This window comes from Carcharhinus amblyrhynchos, chromosome 6 (assembly GCF_965287045.1).
Source record: "Carcharhinus amblyrhynchos chromosome 6, sCarAmb.v2.hapA, whole genome shotgun sequence".
Lineage (NCBI taxonomy): Eukaryota > Metazoa > Chordata > Chondrichthyes > Carcharhiniformes > Carcharhinidae > Carcharhinus > Carcharhinus amblyrhynchos.
The window spans coordinates 46891408-46910930 of record NC_137329.1 but is presented as its reverse complement, the minus strand read 5'-3'; the positions used below and the strand labels follow the sequence as shown (position 1 = coordinate 46910930).

General features: G+C 41.5%; 1 protein-coding gene across 1 annotated transcript; it reads left to right on the top strand.

The window, feature by feature from the left end:
• The first annotated feature begins 476 nt into the window (after positions 1-476).
• On the top strand, positions 477-15044 carry LOC145343895 (L-lactate dehydrogenase A chain). Its single transcript, XM_080190388.1, has 8 exons — positions 477-554; positions 6665-6801; positions 7763-7880; positions 8893-9066; positions 10784-10957; positions 12036-12153; positions 14231-14354; positions 14549-15044. Exons 2-8 carry the CDS (start codon positions 6673-6675, stop codon positions 14711-14713), a joined length of 1002 nt encoding a protein of 333 aa, XP_080046514.1. The 5' UTR covers positions 477-554; positions 6665-6672; the 3' UTR covers positions 14714-15044.
• The last annotated feature ends 4479 nt before the right edge of the window (positions 15045-19523 follow it).

Sequence of the window (19523 nt, the reverse complement as noted above, 5' to 3'; positions counted from 1 at the left end):
TATAACCTGGTATCGTGTGATCTCTCATCTTGTCCAGCCCAGCCGTACACCAGCATCCCCACATCAGTAATCTTTAGCGGTAACACATTTCCATGGATGCTAGTCATGAATATGCAATAACGAATGTTCACCTAATACGAATCTAGTTCCCAAAAGACGTGCTGGTTAGGTGTATTGGCTATGCTAAATTCTCCCTCAATGTACCCAAACAGGCGCTGCAGTGCGGCAACTGGGGGATTTTCAAAGTAACTCCATTGCAGTGTTAATGTAAGCCTACTTACGACAATGATAAATAAACTTAAGAGCTTAAACGAACATTCAAGTTCCTGCACAAGCAACTCCACCAACACCCCCGCCCCGGGTAAGCACTTCCTCACAAAAGGAAATCAGTCCCCACACTACGTGTGTACAGACACGATTCTCTGCGCTGAGCGGTGGCCCCGCCTTCTCCGCGTACAATGCAAATAAGTGCGTGACGCATTATGACGCAGGCTATAAATAAAGGCGCTGTGTGACGGCAGGGTGTTACTGCGGAGGAGGAAGGTAACGTGTTGGTAGGTGCTTTCAACTAATGTAGCAATCTGTGGACATAGCCCAGCCACTTAACTGTTATATTTAATGTACCGCTTGGCGAGGTGTTACCTGTTGTGTTGCTTAATATAAATCGTTTTGTATAACATAATGCTTATATAATATAACCTTACATGTAAAGTACTACATCACGCTGCCTTAGGTAAGATTGAATAGAAATGGGGATTCAGTATAGGCTTTTTTTAATAGATAAATTGTATTGGACTTCTAAAATTTTGTACTATTCTTTTACTAGCACTCCAATTTTGAACACTTATTGTTCTTGTAATAACAGTGCAGGTTTATTGAAATAGTATGTTTGGTTGGATTATGTAAAGCTGATGTGATGGCGCAAGAGCTTCCTTGTTCTTTTTCATATACGCAGAGTGTTGCTCTTGTACACAATTTAACGGCAGGTTCTGAGAGCCGGGTTGGATGTGAGGATTTAGAAATGAATTAAGCCTATCTACCATCGTGCGCGACCTTGTTGCTGACTTTGAATGGAGCCGGAGCGTGGGATGGCGATGGCTCAAGTATCGACTCCAGTTCCAGTCCCTGAATGAATCATTTCTTCCTGAATGCTTTGCTTTGCCCTGAGTCTGCTAGTGCAACACGTGCATGTTGTAAGATAGAACCAAGTTGAGGTAACTGTCCTGGGGAAATTCCGATATTCAGAGTCTCCTTCACCAACCCCGCCAGTCCGCCCAAAAAAAATTAATGTGTAATCATTTAGATATTCTAGTTTATGACACTAGGAAAAGAATTTGGGTGCAATTTTTGACCCATTTTATCAGAGTACTGTAGAGATTTCACTAGGTTACATCATAATTAATATGATGTCTGGGTATCCGCAGATTAAATCATAGAATTGATTACAGTGAGTGAACTCGAAGGTACCTTGCATGATGTTACAGGCCAGATCATGATGAGGCTTATCCTAAGGACTTCTCAAAATTCTTTGGCAAATTTCTGTGTGCAAGGTTACTATTGTTTTGAAGATGAATTTAAGATAAAGCGTCATGGAACTTCATGATTCAAATGATTCTTCTTTGAGAAACTCTCTAGACAATCAAGGTGGCAGTGAACATGGGGATAGTAAATTTGGAATAATACAATATGGAGAAGGGTGGATTTAAATTAATTCAAAATCAGGTTGGAGCAGTGTTTTCAACAGGTGGACAGATCAATACAAGCTATAGGCTTTTAAGTTAGCTATTTGAAGCGAAGTGTCAGAATTATTTTGGTTAATTAAATGTTATGACCGTTTTGTGAATGGATATGCAGACATCTTTATCCATTTCTTAAATTCCTTGTGTGTTATTGACTATTGAAAGTGTACAATTTTATGGTAAATTTTAAGACACCAGACATACTCCCCCCCCCCCCCCCCCCCCACCTCTTCGTCCAGTTTGGAATATAAAAACTGGAATCTCTTCACATACGTTTACCTCTTATGTTTGTGTTAACGGTGTGGGACAAACAGTTGCGCAAGGATATTTTGGTCTTGGAGGGAATGCAGAGGAGGTTCACTAGGCTGATACCGGAGTTGAGGGGGTTGAACTATGAAGAGAGGCTGAATAGACTGGGCTTGTACTCGTTGGAGTTTAGAAGGATGAGGGGGGATCTTATTGAGATGTATAAGATGATGAAGGGGATGGATAGGGTAGAGGTTGAGAGGTTCTTCCCGCTCAGAAAGGACAGTAGGACTAGAGGGCACAGCCTCACGATAAGGGGGGGGGGAGGAGCAGTTTAGAACAGAGTTGAGGAGGAACTTCTTCACTCAAAGGGTGGCGAATCTCTGGAATTCTCTGCCAGTTGAAGTGGTGGAGGCTACCTCGCTAAATATATTTAAGACACGGGTAGATAGGTTTTTGGTAGGCAAGGGGATTAAGGGTTATGGGGAGAAAGTGGGAAAGTGGAACTGAGCCACTTCAGATCAGCCATGACCTTGTTGAATGGTGGGGCAGGCTCGAGGGGCTAGATGGCCTACTCCTACTCCTATTATGTTTTTTTTTGTGAATGGATGAAAGTTAGCTTAATAAAGAATTGTTGGTTAGAGTTGCCCTGCCAGGCCACCATCCAACTGGAAACTCCACAGAAATTGCACCATAGGCAGGGCATCAGTTGGATTTTAAAGTCATCTGTTGCCAGCTAATTTCCTTGTTTTTGTCTTGTATCCTTTGCATTTACTCTTTCTTCAAATATTTACACTTTAATTTTAATCATTATTTAAACATATTTATAAAGAAAATTTAACATTTGTCCTTAAAAACAATTAGACTTATCTTTGTCTAGTTCCTTTGTGTCACTGAATGAAAGCACTCTGACAGAAACAAAGGAAACATCAACATTTAAAACATGATCAAACCTTGTTTCCTCTTCTACAACAACCTGTCACATTTTAATTTTTGTCAAAGCTTGTCTTGCATTTAAATAAAAGCAAAATACTAGAGATGCTGAATATCTGAAATAAATAAAATACTCCAGGTCTGGCAGCATCTCTGGAGAGAAACCGTAAATGTCTCATTGAATATGTGTCCTCTTGTTTCATGTGTTAACTTAAGTGAAGATTGTTGAAAGCAGGAGGATACAAGACTGCCTTTTGTACTGTTTTCAGTTTCTAACAAAAGTAAGGTTCTGGATTCTGTTGATGTGCAATTAACTTTTCTTGTAAGTTTAAATTGCTTAATTTCCATTGTGCATATAACTTGTTTTTTTTTAAAAAAAAGCTACTAATTTCACAATAGCTCTGTTACTATGCTAAACTTATCGTCTTGCACGCAACCAGCTCATCAGGGAAGCAGAGTAAGCATGGCACACCATGTGCTAACATTAAGTTAAATCTTTGGCAATTTCAACATGAATGTATCAGCAGCTGCTGCTTGGTAGTTGCAAATTATTAAACTATTAATATGGGTAACATTCCATGACAAATTTTGTTTGCTTTTTATTTCATGGATGATCCCTCAACTCGTTTATCTGTTAACTAAATTGCTTTAAGGAACACATTTGAATGTAATCTGTAAATGACCTTTGTGCAATGATGATGTTGTGCTTTTTTTTGCTTTGTTCATCCGGCTTTGGAAACTTTCTTCCTCCTTTCTCATTGGGTTTCTGCCAATTGGCTACTGTGAAAGGTTACCAAACTCTTGTAGATTTCATAACCATCTCCTTCTAGAAATGGATCTGTTCAGTTAGTATGCGAAACAGCTAAATACTTCTACATGTTTCCCTCTTGTTTTATCCCTCACCCAATCCTCAATGGCTATTCTATTTATTTTGTGGGTATCCATTTATTCAATTCCCCTTTGAAAGTCACTTTTTTTTATTCATTTATGGGATATGTTGGCTGGGCAGCATTTGTTGCTCATCCCTAGTTGTCCTTGAGAAGTGGTGGTGAGCTGCCACCTTGAATCGCTGCAGTTCACCACCCATTAACCATTATTTTAGGTTGGAGACAATAGAGATGAGGCTTGTGAATGTTATTGTAGTTATGTTAGCAGTTCTTGTAATATGAGACTATTTGCAGCAGTTAATGCAGATCGACAATGAATACAGTGGCATTGTTGCTATTACATGATCTTAGAGAAATCTCTTGGTTGTTGAGAAATTATGGAAACCATAATTTGCTGATGAGTGCTGCTTTTTTAACGTAATTGAAGGTCTCAATGTGCTTTATGAAGCAGCACAGAGCGACGTGTCAGTCAATAACAAAAGGTGCACGTGAAAAATTTAAGCTTTGAGGCGCCTTGTAGAACTGGGTACAGGTGTAGTAAAGCCTTTAGGAGGATAGTTTCGAAAACACTGACAGTTTATGAACAGGTTGGGAAAGAAGAAAAGGAAGAGGCATGTACTTGGACAAAAGTTGATAACGGGATTCTTGGGTTCCCCAAGATAAAACCTTAATATCTAGAGGAAAACAATATGTTGATGAGGGGTCAAGAATCAGAATGGATGATGACTAAATGATGCTAAAGTGTTAACTTGAGTACAATTTGCATAATTCAGATGTTAGAATTTCAGTGGCGCAATGGAGAAATCAGTGAAGTGATTAAAGGATTAAAGATAGACCCAGGTAGTGGAATTGGGTGGTCTTGGCAATAGACTAATTCTGAGTTTGAAGCCCAATTTGGAGCAAAATGCCATTTGGTCTGAGCTTGGGACGAAGGATGGCAGGGGTGGCAGAGCATTAGTAAAACAGGCACCTGGTTAAAATGTCAAGTCTCTAGCATGGTTGGAAATAAAGTTTTCAAAATAAAGTAAAATTGATCTGCTAATTAATGAAGGAGAAAATTTGGGTTATCATGAAATGATATACAGTATTAGAAACTTGACAAAATGCTGCAAGATGATAAAGGCACAGCTGGCTATTGGCTTGTATGTGGAACTTGACTCTCATATTTGTGGAAATTGCACGTAGAAGCATGATGTGGAGGAGAAACAGGACTGTTTTAATTGGACAAATTATTGTGTGGGAAACCAAGCTGTAGTTGAGTGGCATGCTGACTACATTGGGTTTGATAGGGTAGAACAATGAGATGGTAATGTCACAGCAGATGAGGGGTGGGTCATTGAGGAGACTGAAATGGTCCCCAGACAGTCCATTCCATACTCATAAACCAACTACATCTAAGCTGCATCTTCCCATTCTGACCTTCCGCATGTATCTGTCCTGAATGTGGCAATTTACCATATTCCCTGAAGGAACTTAATACTTTCTAGGTTGTCGAGAGATGCAAAAAGCTGGGATTGTCCACAATGCAGAGAATTTTAAGAGGGGATTTAAGAGGTCTCAAGATAGAGGATTTTGATTGAGTGAATGAGGAGAAATTGTTTCTGTTGGCGGGTTCTCAGTAGCCACAGGGCACAAAGGTTGGCAAAAGCACAGAGCAGAGATGAGGAAAGAAAGTTATTCCAGCCTGGAAAGTGGGGAAAGTTAATTCAGCTCCAATTTTCAAAGAATAAATAGACATCCCACAGCAAAAAGATGGATACTTGCTAATACTTCTGAATAATTTGCATCGTAATAGGTACAAACTTCCCCTTGAAACTACAGAAACCTGCAAATTATGAACCTCATTCACCGAAAACATTCCTAGATGTGTAGCCACATGTAGGGTGGCTGCAAGGATCAGAAAACACTTTGCGTGTGAGAGGGATGCATGAAGGTTTGACAGAATATTTAGTTGAAAAACTAAAAGCAAATAGATTTTTAAGGTTAGAAAGTGGTATTCAATATGGAAAACTATGATTTAGTGAAACTAGGGAAATAGAATAAAGTAGTGTCAATATAAATTAAGTTTCCCTAAACTGCAGAGCAGCATTGTGGAGGAATCTGAGTACTTGTGGAAAGCTCACCAAAACCAGCAATATTCCTAGAAATGTGCAAGGAAGGCCAGTTAGGTTTGATGATGCACTACCAGCAGGAGAGAAAAGAAATCTCAGGTGGGAACTGGCACTGACAACACAGCAAGTGATTCTGGTCACAGGCTGTGAGGATATCTGAGCAATGAATGCAATGTAGATAAAGACAACCAAACAAACATCAGGTTTAATGACATCAGAGTTCTGAGGGATAGAGAGGCTGGTGATTTAACTGTAAAGAAAGAAAGGCTTGGAAAATATTGTAAGCAGTGATCCTGAAATGGATTCCTGTAGAACTTGCTTGAACCCTTCATGTTGGCAGAGAACACAACTCATTGCTAGCTTTCAGTTCAGATTAATCATTTTGTGCATCATGTCAAAGCCTTGATGAAAGCTCTTAATATAAATAATTGGATGTACAATTTAAGCTTGATATTAATTTAAGAGTGAAACTTAAAGCAGGTTTTAGATAAAATAGAATAATGAGTCATTTGAGCTGATGTTGCATCAAACTTGTCTGGATGGTAAGACAAGAGGCTGTAACTTTTAAATTGTTGAAGATCACATGTTACAAAACATTCTTTACTTTCATTAGAACAAAAGCACTTGTGCACTTACAGTGATGGCTTAACTCTAATATTAATCAGTCCTCCTCAGTCATTTGTGATGGTGAGCTCCTGGGAATATGTATTAAGACTGATGAGTTAATATGAATTATTGTTTCCTCCAGCAACAAAAATGGCATCCCTCAAGGACAAACTGATTGGGCATCTGCAGACATCGCAAGACAAAAGCTCACACAACAAGATAACTATTGTTGGTGTGGGTGCAGTAGGAATGGCATGTGCCATCAGTGTGCTAATGAAGGTAAGATGGAATTCAGGTGCTATTGTGGTAGATTCTACTGGGCTGCAAGTTGAGATTCTTATTTATTTAAGAGTGGATTAGAGGTGTAATAGGTCTCTCCTGTTCTGCGACCCTCCTAGGATGGACAAACTTGTGTGCTGTTGGGTGAACACCATGGGGCACATTATTGAATAATGTTGACAACTTTGATTTTCCTGACATGCCACCTCGTCACATTCTATCACCTCCTTAAGACATTGACTCTTTCAGATGGAATATCACCCTAATCTTGTGTGGTTCAGCTGGAGTGTTTTGCCCAGATGTGCAATTATTTGTGTTTCTGCCAAAAGTTAACCAGGACAGAAATTTTCCCACCCAGTTTCTAGCAATGTTCAGATATCTTGCAGTGCTTCTTTGGCTAAAGGCATTACATTTTTATGACACCTTTCACATCTTGGAATGTTTCACAGTGCCTTACTGGCAACAAGTACACTTGAAGCATGGTCACAGTGTAATATTGGAAGTTCAGCAATCTGCACGTAGCAGGTCCTAGCAAACATTGTTGTGATAATGGCCAGATGTTGATAATGTTGATTGAGGGGTAAATATTGGCCACAATACCAGAGCTAAGTCCCTGGCATTTCTTTGAAGTATTGTCATGGATCTTCTCTGGTCCACATGAGAACAAGCAGGACCTTGTTTTAATGTTCCATCTGTAACATCACATCTCCAACAGTGCAGTACTCTGTACTGGAGTTTGAATGACAACCTTTTGACTCTGAGATGAGGGTATACCAACTAAGCGATAGCACTGTCAATTTTGCTGGTGGCCTTCCAACCCCCCCACCCTGCAAAGTCTTGTCCATGTGATCTAGTTGGCTAGGGTCCACTTGAAATAGAATGGCAATTGAACCCCATCATTTTACCATGCCACATCCTTTGCCTTGAATATAGTTATAAATGACACTGTTCCTTGTTTCAGGACCTGGCAGATGAGTTGGCTCTGGTGGATGTAATGGAGGATAAATTGAAGGGAGAGATGATGGATTTGCAACATGGTAGTCTCTTCCTCCACACTCCCAAGATTGTGTCCGGCAAGGGTGAGTACAAGTTCATTTTCCACACCAAAAGTGCCATGTTAGCTTGGGTTCCAGCTGGAAACAGCATGTATTCATCTTGTGACCAGACTTTGAGATGGTACATGGCTGTTAAAATAGAGTCATTGTCATTGAGGTCCATAACACACAAAAAAGCCCTTTGGCCCATTGTGTCTGCACTAGTTAAAGACGAGCCGTCCAATTATTTTAATCCCATTTTCCAGCACTTAGCCCACAGCCTTGTATGCCCTGGCATTGCAAATGCACACCTAAATTCTTAAATGTTGAGTGTCTCTGCTTCTACTACCCTTTTCAGTTCGTGAGTTCCAGGCTCCCACCACTCTTTGGGTTAAAGCGTTTTTCCCCCACATCCTTTCTGAACCTTTCAGCCCCTTGCCTTAAATCTATGCCTCCTGGTCATTGATCTCTCCACAAAGGGGAAAAGTTTATTCCTGTCTGCTCTATCTGTGCCCTTCATAATTTTGTACATCTCAATCATTACCCTTCTCTCCGCCCCCCCCCCCCCCCCCCCACCCCCGACAGTCTCCTCTGCTCCAAGGAAAACAATCCCAGTCTATCCAATCTCTTTTCGTAATTTAAACTTTCCAGCCCAGGCAATATCTTGGTAAATCTTCTCTGCACAATATGCATAGGTAGATGTTTATTGCCTCCTCTGTAAAGTTGCATGAGAGGGCAGACAGGGGCGGGTTAGAGAAGGGTGATGCAGGTCACTAATGTGAAGAATCAACACTGACATACTACAGTTGATGGTTCTGTAGTTTCTATGTAAGAGCTTTAGTGTTTGTCAACCTACTGCTGTGATGAAGCAGGCTCTTTAGTTTATGGGCCTAGGCCATAGAGCTAGAATGTTGGTTCGTAATAAGGAGGTAGAAGCAGTGCAATCATTTTGTACCAATTGTTGAGTACGTAGGACAGCTGTGAGATATGTGATGGTATCTGAGAAATGGGAGTAACCCCATCATATTAATGAAATGTGCTATTGTTCATTTAACAGATTACAGTGTGAGTGCTGGATCCAAGTTGGTTGTGATCACAGCTGGTGCTCGGCAGCAGGAGGGAGAGAGCCGCTTGAATCTTGTTCAGCGTAACGTGAACATCTTCAAACACATCATCCCTGACATCGTCAAGCACAGCCCCAACTGCATCATACTTGTTGTGTCCAATCCAGGTGAGTATTTCCCATCTTTTGTACAGGAGGGATCAGGAACTTGGGGACAATTGAATGTGGGACTAACAGGATGTGCTCTTTGATTAAACACCTATTTTAAAATAAGAGGTGTGCTCAGTCAGGGAGGCATACAGTTGAACAAATGTTGCCCTTTCCTCCAGCCTATTGGGATGAAATCATGCTTTAAATTCTGCTTTGATTTTGGCACAAATTCAGTTCTGAGGTAATGCTTCCAGATCCTAAGGGCAAATCATGATTTTCTTTTTATGTAAATACTGACTTTAGATTTAGTTTAAGATTAAAGACTAAATGAAATTACTGGGCCTAGTTATTCTTATTATCTAATCTCCCCAGTCCGTTATCATTGCCACTGCCACAGAGCTCCATCCTTATTTTCATAATACTTTTAAAACCATTCAATTTGACTTGCCCTAACTCTACTGATTGAAATAATATGTGACAGTGGCGTTACTATCTCGCTCCTCCTCCTTGATGGAAGTGTTTGCCATGACTGGCTCAACTCCGTTATCATACTGTTTTTGCACCTGGTGTGCCTGGCATTGCTTTTGTCTAGTTTCCTTCCCCTTGGTGGTGGTATCTTTTCACAAGCTTATTTTTCATCTCCAACCTGTTTATACTTACTGCTATTGCACTGCCATCATTTTGCATGCTGCGACCATCAGTTTGCTGTCTGTTGAAACAAAATCCTGGCTTCACTGCATCTTGGCAGGTTAATATTGACAAGTAGGGTTCCCCTGCTTGGCTTCTTTGTACAAACTACCCTGGATACTTTGTCATGCCTAATCTTGTTCTTTAGTCCTGTCCTGAGCTTCAAACGTGATTGAATGCATTGGAGCCAGATATAATCAAGATCCATATTCTTGTCTACAGATACTTTCTTGCCTGTACACCACTTTCAGCAATATTTCCTACTAACAAATTCTCTGCTCTTCGAGAACTGGTCTGTTTTTACTTTTGCTTCCATCTTGGCTTCAATTGCTGATCTTTTGGTATGCAATAGCTCAGTGAATATATGGCAGCGGTTGTCCCTGGTGAGAAAGTAACAATGAAAAAAAGTGTCAAATGAGGGCTAACTTAAAGAAGTATGAACGAGAAATTGAGTGAAAATGAGTTTGTGGGGAAATGGCGAGGAAGGGAAAAATGATTTTTCCCTGAATGGCTGGCTGGTGGAATGTGCTGAGTAAGCCATCGGTATTCAAGCAGAAGTATCATCCGAGACAGTTCAAGCAATTCATAGCAAAAATAGCCATCGCCATGGAAACTGCATATTGCCCAGGATACAGATGCCTCCGCAACAAAAGCTATGCCGTGCCCTTGGAGCTTACTGTTCAGCCATGTGTTAGAGCATGAGATTAGACAGAACATGAAGGCAAATAAACCTTCTCAGTAATCCTACTCAGTAATTCTGCGCTGTTAACTGTGTAAGTGCTGAAACTGAAATGTGAAGAATGAGAAATGGGGTAGACCATTCAATGTAATCATAGCTCATAAAATAGTCTAATGGAGACCTATTTATCAGGTGTAGCAAATGAGCTAACTTGAGTTTATTCCAATATCATCTATTAAGCATTGAATCAAAAATTACAAGCCATCTGTCAATTCACTTTGAGTAAGAGTTGGGATTATATGATAGGATAGTATTGAGATAAGAGTTTGCTTTGTGTTGTTCTAATGTATACAATTTCTTTCCCACTAGTGGACATCCTGACCTATGTGGCATGGAAACTGAGTGGCCTTCCCATGCACCGTGTTATTGGCAGTGGCTGTAACCTGGACTCTGCTCGGTTCCGATATCTAATGGGAGAGAGACTGGGAATCCACAGCTCCAGCTGTCATGCCTGGGTGATTGGCGAGCATGGAGACTCGAGTGGTATGTCTGCATGAGCTGTTCCAATTTTTGCTTGAGGTTACAGTTGAAATTGAAGTAGGTCAAATGTCAGGTAGTGGTCAGTTGGCAAGGAAACAAATAACTATCACAGCCTCCCTCAGTTTGTTTCCAGAAGACGTCTGCTACCTAATATTAGTCTCTTTGAACAGAGATAACAGCTATTCTTAGCAGCTTTCACTGAGACATTTTGATTTGGGAGTTGTGAACTGCGATCTGGGACTGTACTGGGTTACACTGGTTACTTAGTCATTCTGTCTCTTCCAATAGAAATTGTCCATTGAGTTCAGCATATTTGTTTAAACTGCAACATTTATTGAAAGGCTGAGGTACTGTAATATAGTCCAGCTGTTTTATCTGGTATTTAAACTAGGATCACACAGCCAGGGTGCAAAATCGTATATGAGATCATTGGTCTGGTGGGGAATGGGAATGACAGTACTGTTTCAGGTTCATCTTTCATTAGGACTCCTTGGATGCTACTAGCTGTGCAATCAAGGAAAATATAGCACTGAAAAACCCCTCTGACCTCTTGTACGTCAATCAAATGATAAACCTTAGATGACAGTGACTGAGATAATGTACCCAATAATCCATCTACATTGTGTGAGTATGTAGTAATAGCTGTCCAGATGGAGAAATTATAATCCTACTTCAATTGGGTATGACACATTCTGTACTCTTGCCTGTTCAATTCAGAATGATTACCCTTCTTATGGAAAGAGTTAGAAAAATACATAGCGGTGTAGAATATGCACAGCTGATGGAGAAGGCCTGCTGCATCAAACAGCCTTTTCTGTTCAGGGACTTTTTTTTTGAAATAAGTTAACCAAATAACCTAGAGAGAACACTTTTTAATAATTTCTATGACTATAATATCTGCTTATGTGGCACTTAATACCATTTCTTGAGCTGTGAAAAAAAATACCTGATAAGATAGTGTAGTTGGATTCTTTCTAAACTCTACTTGTACTTGCAGAGTATGGTGTGCTGAGTGGATGAATGTTGAACCTTGGTGTTTTTGCTAACCTTGCTGCAATTCTTTTCCTTGGTTTTATCACAGTGCCTGTGTGGAGTGGCATGAACGTTGCTGGTGTGAGCCTGAAGGATATCCATCCTGCTATAGGAACTGACCAAGATAATGAGAACTGGAAGAAGGTGCATAAAGATGTTGTGGACAGGTGAGTGAATTGTACATTCTTAGGCTCCTATGTCCTTATTCTCTTAGGTTCCATATTGCCTGTATGGAATTCTATTGGTTCAGGATTTTAAGATATTGTCAAAACTAGTAAGATTGCTGTTGAAGAACACCATTTCAGTATGGCACAGTGGTTAACACTGTTGCCTCTCAGCACCAGAGACCCAGATTCAATTCTGGCCTTGATGACTGGAATTTGCACATTCTGTGTCTGTGGATTTCCTGTGATAGTGCTATTTGCTTCCTTGCCAACTGGCCACTACATGACATTTGACCTACTTCAATTTCAACTATAACCTCAGGGTTTTCTCCAGCACTCAGCATGGGTTAAGTGGGGTGGCCATGCTAAATTGTCCCATAGTATCAGGGGCTTAGTAAGGTAAATACCTGGGGGTCACAGGGATGGGGCCTGGGTGGGATTGTCGTTGGTACAGGATTGATATACTGAATGGCCTCCTTCTCCGTCCTGTGGATTCTACCAAGCAGAAATTGGAAATGGAGTTTGGAATTTATTGCCTTTTTAAAAAAAAAAGTCAGGAGGATTATGACCACAAGATCCTGCTAAACATTGTAATGTTACCATTGCTGAATCCCTTCAGACCACTTTATGGCAGCCTTTCCACCACTGACACGGTGGCAGCAGCATATACAATTTGCAAGATGCACTACAGCAATTTTCCAAGCCATCTTGAAGGATCAGAGCAGCAAACAGGGAACACCAATTGCAAGCTCCCCTCAAAGCCATATACCATTCTGACTTGGAACTTTCTTCCTAACAGCAGTGTTTGTATTAGGAGGTGGTGGTGGATTGTCACTGGACTATTAATCTAGAGATCTAGGATAATGCTCTGGACACTAGATTCAAATCCCACAAAGGCAGATGGTGAAATTTGAATTCAATATTTTAAAAGTCTGATGACCATAAAACTATTGATTTTGAAAACCCATCTGGCTCACTAATGTCCTTTAGGGAGGGAAGTCTACCATCCTTGGCCCAAATGTCTCCACACACAGCAATGTGGCTGACTCTTAAATTACCTCAAACGCAAACCATTCAGTTCCAGGGCAATTAGGGATGGACAATAAATGCTGGCCCAGTTGGCAAGACTGACATCCCATGAATGAATTTAAAAAAAGCAGCAGGACTTGCAGCAGTTCAAGAAGGTGGCTCACCAGTCTTGTGAAATTAGGGATGGACAATAAATGCTGGCCTTGCCAATGGCATATTATCTAATAAGACTTTTTAAAAGATGGTGGAGAGGGTGAATTAGAGAGTTGGAATATGATGGAAAGTATTACTGCACTTTTCAGAGCCTTAACTCAATCATGCAGTGCAGGAGGCAGCCATTTGGCCCATCATGTCTGCACTGACCACAATCCCACCCAGGTCCTATCCCCAAAACCTTATGTATTTTATAAACCTTATGTATTTTATCCTAGCTAGTGTCCCTGACACTAAAGGGTAATGTAACATGACCACCTACTACACACATCTTTGAACTGTGGGAGGAAACCCACAAGACATGGGAAGAATGTGTTAAACTCCACACAGTGACCAAGCCAGGAATTGAATGTAGGTCCCTGGTCCTGAGGCTGCAGTACTAACCACTGCCACCCCCTACTGAAAAACTGCATTGACAATTTAGGGATTTTCCCCTTGGGCTTCATTTTAATGATACATCCTTTTGGAAAAAGTACCCAATGATCTCAGTACTTCCACTTGACCACAGAAGGGTTATTCTTCTTCTGCACAGCTTGAGAAGATGTTGCTATTGTCCAGCAATTCCAGTTCTTCTCTCATGCTGAGCTTTTTTTATATAACGGAAAGCAGTACCTGCACTATATTCACTCGTGTGAAGCATTAATTGAACTGGACATCTGTGCGCTACCAGCATTGCTGAGTATTAGGAGAGGAGGAAAAAGTTAATGCAAGCATCATTTTTTTGCACTGCTGGTTGTGTAGGTGAGGTTACAAATGGTGTATTATCACTGGCTGTATATTAAGAAAGCCTTTACTGTTTGTGGATTTAATGCTATCCTTACTGCTTTCTCTCCACTAGTGCGTATGAGGTGATAAAGCTGAAAGGCTACACTTCCTGGGCAATTGGGATGTCTGTGGCAGACCTGGCACAGACAATTATGAAAAACCTGTGCAAGGTGCACCCTATTTCCACAATGGTCAAGGTAAGAGCAGCAGTTTTGCATGTTGGGGTGTACTATAAACCTGGAGGCTGAAAAAGAGTTAGGCTAGTATGATCATTTCTAAGCATTAACAATCATTTATAAACTTCCCAGAATTGGAGGGTAGGAGATGTTAGCTGGTTGAGTGAGGGGAGCATTAAGTTGAAATTGCATTAACCATTTGTTCCCTTCTCTAGGATTTTCATGGTATTAAAAATGAAGTTTTCCTGAGCCTCCCTTGTGTCCTGGCTAACCATGGAATCGTCAATATTGTGAAGATGGTGCTGAAGCCAGCAGAAGAAAAGCAGCTTCAGAAGAGTGCCACAACCTTGTGGGACATCCAGAAAGACCTGAAATTCTGAACCTCTCCACTTTAGCTTTCCATGCAGTAACCCCCAACAATCATTGGTGATCTTGCTGCATATCGTCCCTTTTAGAAAATAGGCAGTGTTTCTGCTGCCTTGTGATCACTAGCTATTTAGTGACTACATTTGACCACAAATTGCTAAACATCCAAAAGTATTACTTAGAGGGAGCATATCCATATTGTGTAATTACAGTTTTCATCAGATCATTTCATCTTCCTCACCTGCAGCCCTCCCTCATTGCTGTTTAATGTTGAGTATTTATTATAGTGGACAGCTATGTAAGAGTAAAATTTCAAATTAAAAAATAAAGTTTGATCAACTCTCATGTAAATATCATGTATATTTTTGCAGTGGTGATTCCCATTGCAAGTGTACACCAAGTCAAAGAGAACTTTGTTCAGAGAAATAGACTATAGTTTCATTAACAAAGAACAAAGCATTCCATACCCCCACTACCCTCTATGGAAAAACCTCCCTCTAACATCCAAATTATATCTTGTCCCCCTCACCCTAAGCCTGTGGCCCCTTGTAATGTGCATTTCCAATCTAAGAAAAAGCTTACCACTGTTTACTCTATACCCTTCATAATCTTATATACCTCTATTAGATCTCCCCTCAGGCGTGGTCTTTCAAGGGAAAACAGCCCCAATTTGCCCAATCGTTTCTCATAACCCAGTCCTTCCATAACCAAGCAGCATCCTGGTAAACCTCCTCTGCACTCTCTCCAGGGTCTCCATGTCTTTCCGGTAGTAAGGCGACCAGAACTGGACACAGTACTCCAAATGCGGCCTAACCAACATTCTATACAACTGCAACATTAGACTCCTGCTCTTGTACCCTATACCCCTTCCTATAAAGGCTAACATAAGCTTTCTTCACAACCTTCTCCACTTGTACTGCCACCTTCAAAGATTTACGCACTTGCACCCCCAGGTCCCTGTGTTTCTATACTCTTTACAGGTCTACCCTTTATCATATAATTCCCCCTACTTTATTTCTCCCAAAAATGCATCACCTCACATTTATCAGGATTAAATTCCATCTGCCATTTATCTGCCCAATACACCAGCCTATCTATATGTTGTTGTATTGCCTGACACTGCTCCTCACTGTCTGCCAATCCAGCCATCTTAGTGTCATCTGCAAATCTGATCACACCACGTACTCCCTCTTTCAAGTCATTTATGTATATTACAAATAGAAGAGGTCCCAGTACTGAGCCCTGAGGTACGCCACTAGTGACAGATCTCCAGCTAGAAAAGGACCCTTCCACTACTACTGTCTCCTATTACCAAGCCAGTTATCAATCCATCTAGATACCTGTCCTTGTATTCCACAAGCCTTAACCTTTTCAACCAACCAACCTACCATGAGGGACTTTGTCAAACGCCTTACTGAAATCCATATAGACGACATCAACGGCTCGTCCTTCGTCACCTCCTCAAAAAATTCTACCAGATTCGTAAGGTGAGACTTCCCCTTAAAGCCATGCTGTGTATCCCTAATCAGATCGCAACGCTCTAAATGCTCATACATCCTATCCCTAAGAATCCTCTCCATCAACTTGCCTACCACTGATGTCAAACTCACCAGCCTATAGTTACCAGGGTTATCCCTCCTACCCTTTTTAAACAACAGTACCATGTTCACTATCCTCCAGTCCTCTGGGACCTCACCCGTGTCCAAAGAGACAAAGATTTGCGTCAGAAGCCCAGCAATTTCATCTCTCGCCTCCCTAAGCAGCCTAGGATAAATGCCATCAGGCCCCAGAGATTTATGTCTTAATGCTACCTAAAAGCCCTAACAATGGATAGTTCCTTCAACTGGTCTACAGCTCCCTCCAAGACAGTACCAGACATCAAGCCCCTCTCCTTCATGAATACCGACGCAAAGTATTCATTCAGGATCTCCCCCATTCCCTTGGACTCCAAGTACAATTCCCCTCCTCTGTCCCTGAGAGGACCGATTTTTCCTCTAATCACCTTTTCGTTCCTGACATAGGAGTAAAATGCTTTTGTATTTACCTTAATCCTGTCTGCCAAAGCCATTTCATGCCCCCTTTTTGCCCTTTTAACTCCCCGTTTGAGCTCCCTCCTACTCTCTCTGTATTTCTCCAATACTCCTTCCGTTCCCAGTTGCTTAGACCTAACATACGCCTCTCATTTCTTCCTGACCAAGTCCCCAATATCCCTAGTAATCCACAGCTCTCTAATCCTACCTTTCCCATCCTTCCTCTTAACCGGCACATGTCTTTCCTGCAACTATTTCAGTTCTCCCTTGAAAGACTCCCACATGCCAAACCTGGACTTGCCCTCAAACAGCCTATCCCAGTCTGTATCCCTAAGTTCCTGCCCAATCCAGCTGTAGCTAGCCTTCCCCCAATTTAGCAACCTCCCCTTAGGACAGCACTCAACTTTTTCCATTAATATCCTGAAGTAGACAGAGTTGTGGTCACTGTTAGCCACATGTTCACCTACTGCAACCTCAACCACCTGACCCATTACCCAGAACTAAATCCAGTATAGCCCCCTCTCTAGTCGGGCTATCTATATACTGCTCCAAGGACCCTTCCAGTACACATTTTACAAATTCCTCCCCGTCCGAACCCCCAGCTCTAAGCACCTTCCAATCCACCCCAGGGAGATTAAATTCTCCCGACAACAACCCTATTCTTCCTACACCTATCCAAAATGTCTCTACATATACCTTCTGTTGTGGGAAACCTACCTCTCAGAAACACAAGAGGCTGAAGCTCTTTGTGCAGAATATTACCAACTGAGGCGAGATGATGCTTGTAAATCAAAACATAATGGTTAGATAATGCCAAACTTCTTTTAAAAGTCATGTATATTGCAACACAGAGTGCCTCAGTTTTGAGGTCCTGGGAAAGAATGAGAAGGATTTTGGTCAATTCTTTGGGAATGCTCCATTCTTTGTGCACTACCTGGTCCCTAGAGACCTGCTGCTCATTATTAGTCCCTGAAACCACGATCAGCCTTAAGGTGCTGAACAGATGGAGTTAATGCAATTTCCTGTAGAATGTTTAATTGAGGTCAACACAGCACAAGGTAGCTCTAATATTCTCTGCAAATTTTCCAAAAAAACCTAACATTTCTGCTTTCTTGGAAAAATTCTGAATTAGTCAAAAGTTCTTGAAGGCTGTGGGATAGTCAGGGTATTGCAGCATGCAGTAGTCTTACTGCTGGAACTGAAAGACTTGTCACTGATGGTGGGAACACTAACTTGGACATTCCCTTTCACTTCATACCTTTGGTCTGTGTTTGTATTAGCATCTGACTGGACTTCCACACATAAGAACATAAGAAATAGGAGCAGGAGTAGGCCATCTAGCCCTTCGAGCCTGCCCCGCCATTCAATAAGATCATGGCTGATCTGTCGTGGCTCAGTTCCACTTTCCCGCCCTCTCCCCATAACCCTTAATCCCCCCTCTTATCAAGAACCCATCAACCCGCTTCTTAAAAATATTTAGCGAGGCAGCCTCCACCACTTCAACGGGCAGAGAATTCCAGAGATTCACCACCCTTTGAGTGAAGAAGTTCCTCCTCAACTCCGTTCTAAACCGCCTCCCCTTTATCTTGAGGCTGTGCCCCCTAGTCCTACTGTCTTTTTTGAGCGGGAAGAGTCTTTCCACCTCTATCCTATCCATCCCATTCATCATCTTATACATCTCAATGAGATCTCCCCTCATTCTTCTAAACTCTAACGAGTACAAGCCTAGTTTATTCAGCCTCTCCTCATAGCTCAATCCCCTCAACTCCGGTATCAGCCTAGTAAACCTCCTCTGCACTCCCTCCAGGGCCAAAATATCCTTGCGCAGGTGCGGCGCCCAAAACTGCACACAGTACTCCAGCTGCGGCCTCACCAATGCCCTATACAGCTGCAGCAAGACCTCCCTACTTTTATATTCAATCCCCCTCGCTATGAAGGCCAGCATCCCATTCGCCTTCCTGACCACCTGCTGCACCAGCAAGCTGGGTTTTTGCGACTCATGCACAAGGACCCCGAGGTCCCTCTGCACCGTCGCCTGCTGCAGTTTTTCACCACGTAACTGGGGAACAAACATTTGCTAGATAATTATGGTTGGGCTCTAAACAATTCTTCGTGCTCAGTGGATGATGATGCACACTTGCCCATCACTCTGTTCACTAGCGTTACGAACCATAAGAATTTCTTCAAATCCCCATCTTGGGTAATAAAAATAGAAAATGCTGGAAATACTTAACAGGTCTGGCAGCATCTATGGAGAGAAAAACAATGTTATTTTCAACAAAATTCATTTCAGGTCTATGCTTTTGGAACTCATGCCCCACCTTTTCCTACTGGTACATTCCATTCCAGTGGCCTCCATTGTCTGGTCATCTTTCAGTCACTGCATCCTGATACAATGGAATTCCATTTTGAAACCACTATTTTTTCCCTTACCCTCAAACTTCATCTGTTGCTCCATTGTTTCAATCATATCCTCCTTTGTTCCTTCAACTCAGACTTTAACCTCAAAGTGCTTTGAAACATTGAATGCAATGTAAGTTATTGGTTGGATAGTAAATGGATGCTATCCTTACCTGTATGAAGTCAGTATATGGCTAGCAGATCTACATGTCAAATGCTAGCAATCTTTCAGCATTCAAAGGAACATTGTGTTCAATACATGGAGATTGTAGTACATGACAGTCGAGTTACAACAAATGGCACTTAACGTTTATAAGTTGACACCTCAATTCCCACACCAGCATGTTCATATGCACACACTGATGTGCTGCAACACCCACCAGTATGATTGAAT

Bases quoted from the DNA above. Each gene is read 5' to 3' on its own strand.
- LOC145343895 (XM_080190388.1), top strand. From the start codon at position 6,673: ATGGCATCCCTCAAGGACAAACTGATTGGGCATCTGCAGACATCGCAA. The intron at 6,802-7,762 runs GTAAGATGGAAT...TCCTTGTTTCAG, and splicing joins CCATCAGTGTGCTAATGAAG to GACCTGGCAGATGAGTTGGC. The intron at 12,154-14,230 runs GTGAGTGAATTG...TCTCTCCACTAG, and splicing joins CATAAAGATGTTGTGGACAG to TGCGTATGAGGTGATAAAGC.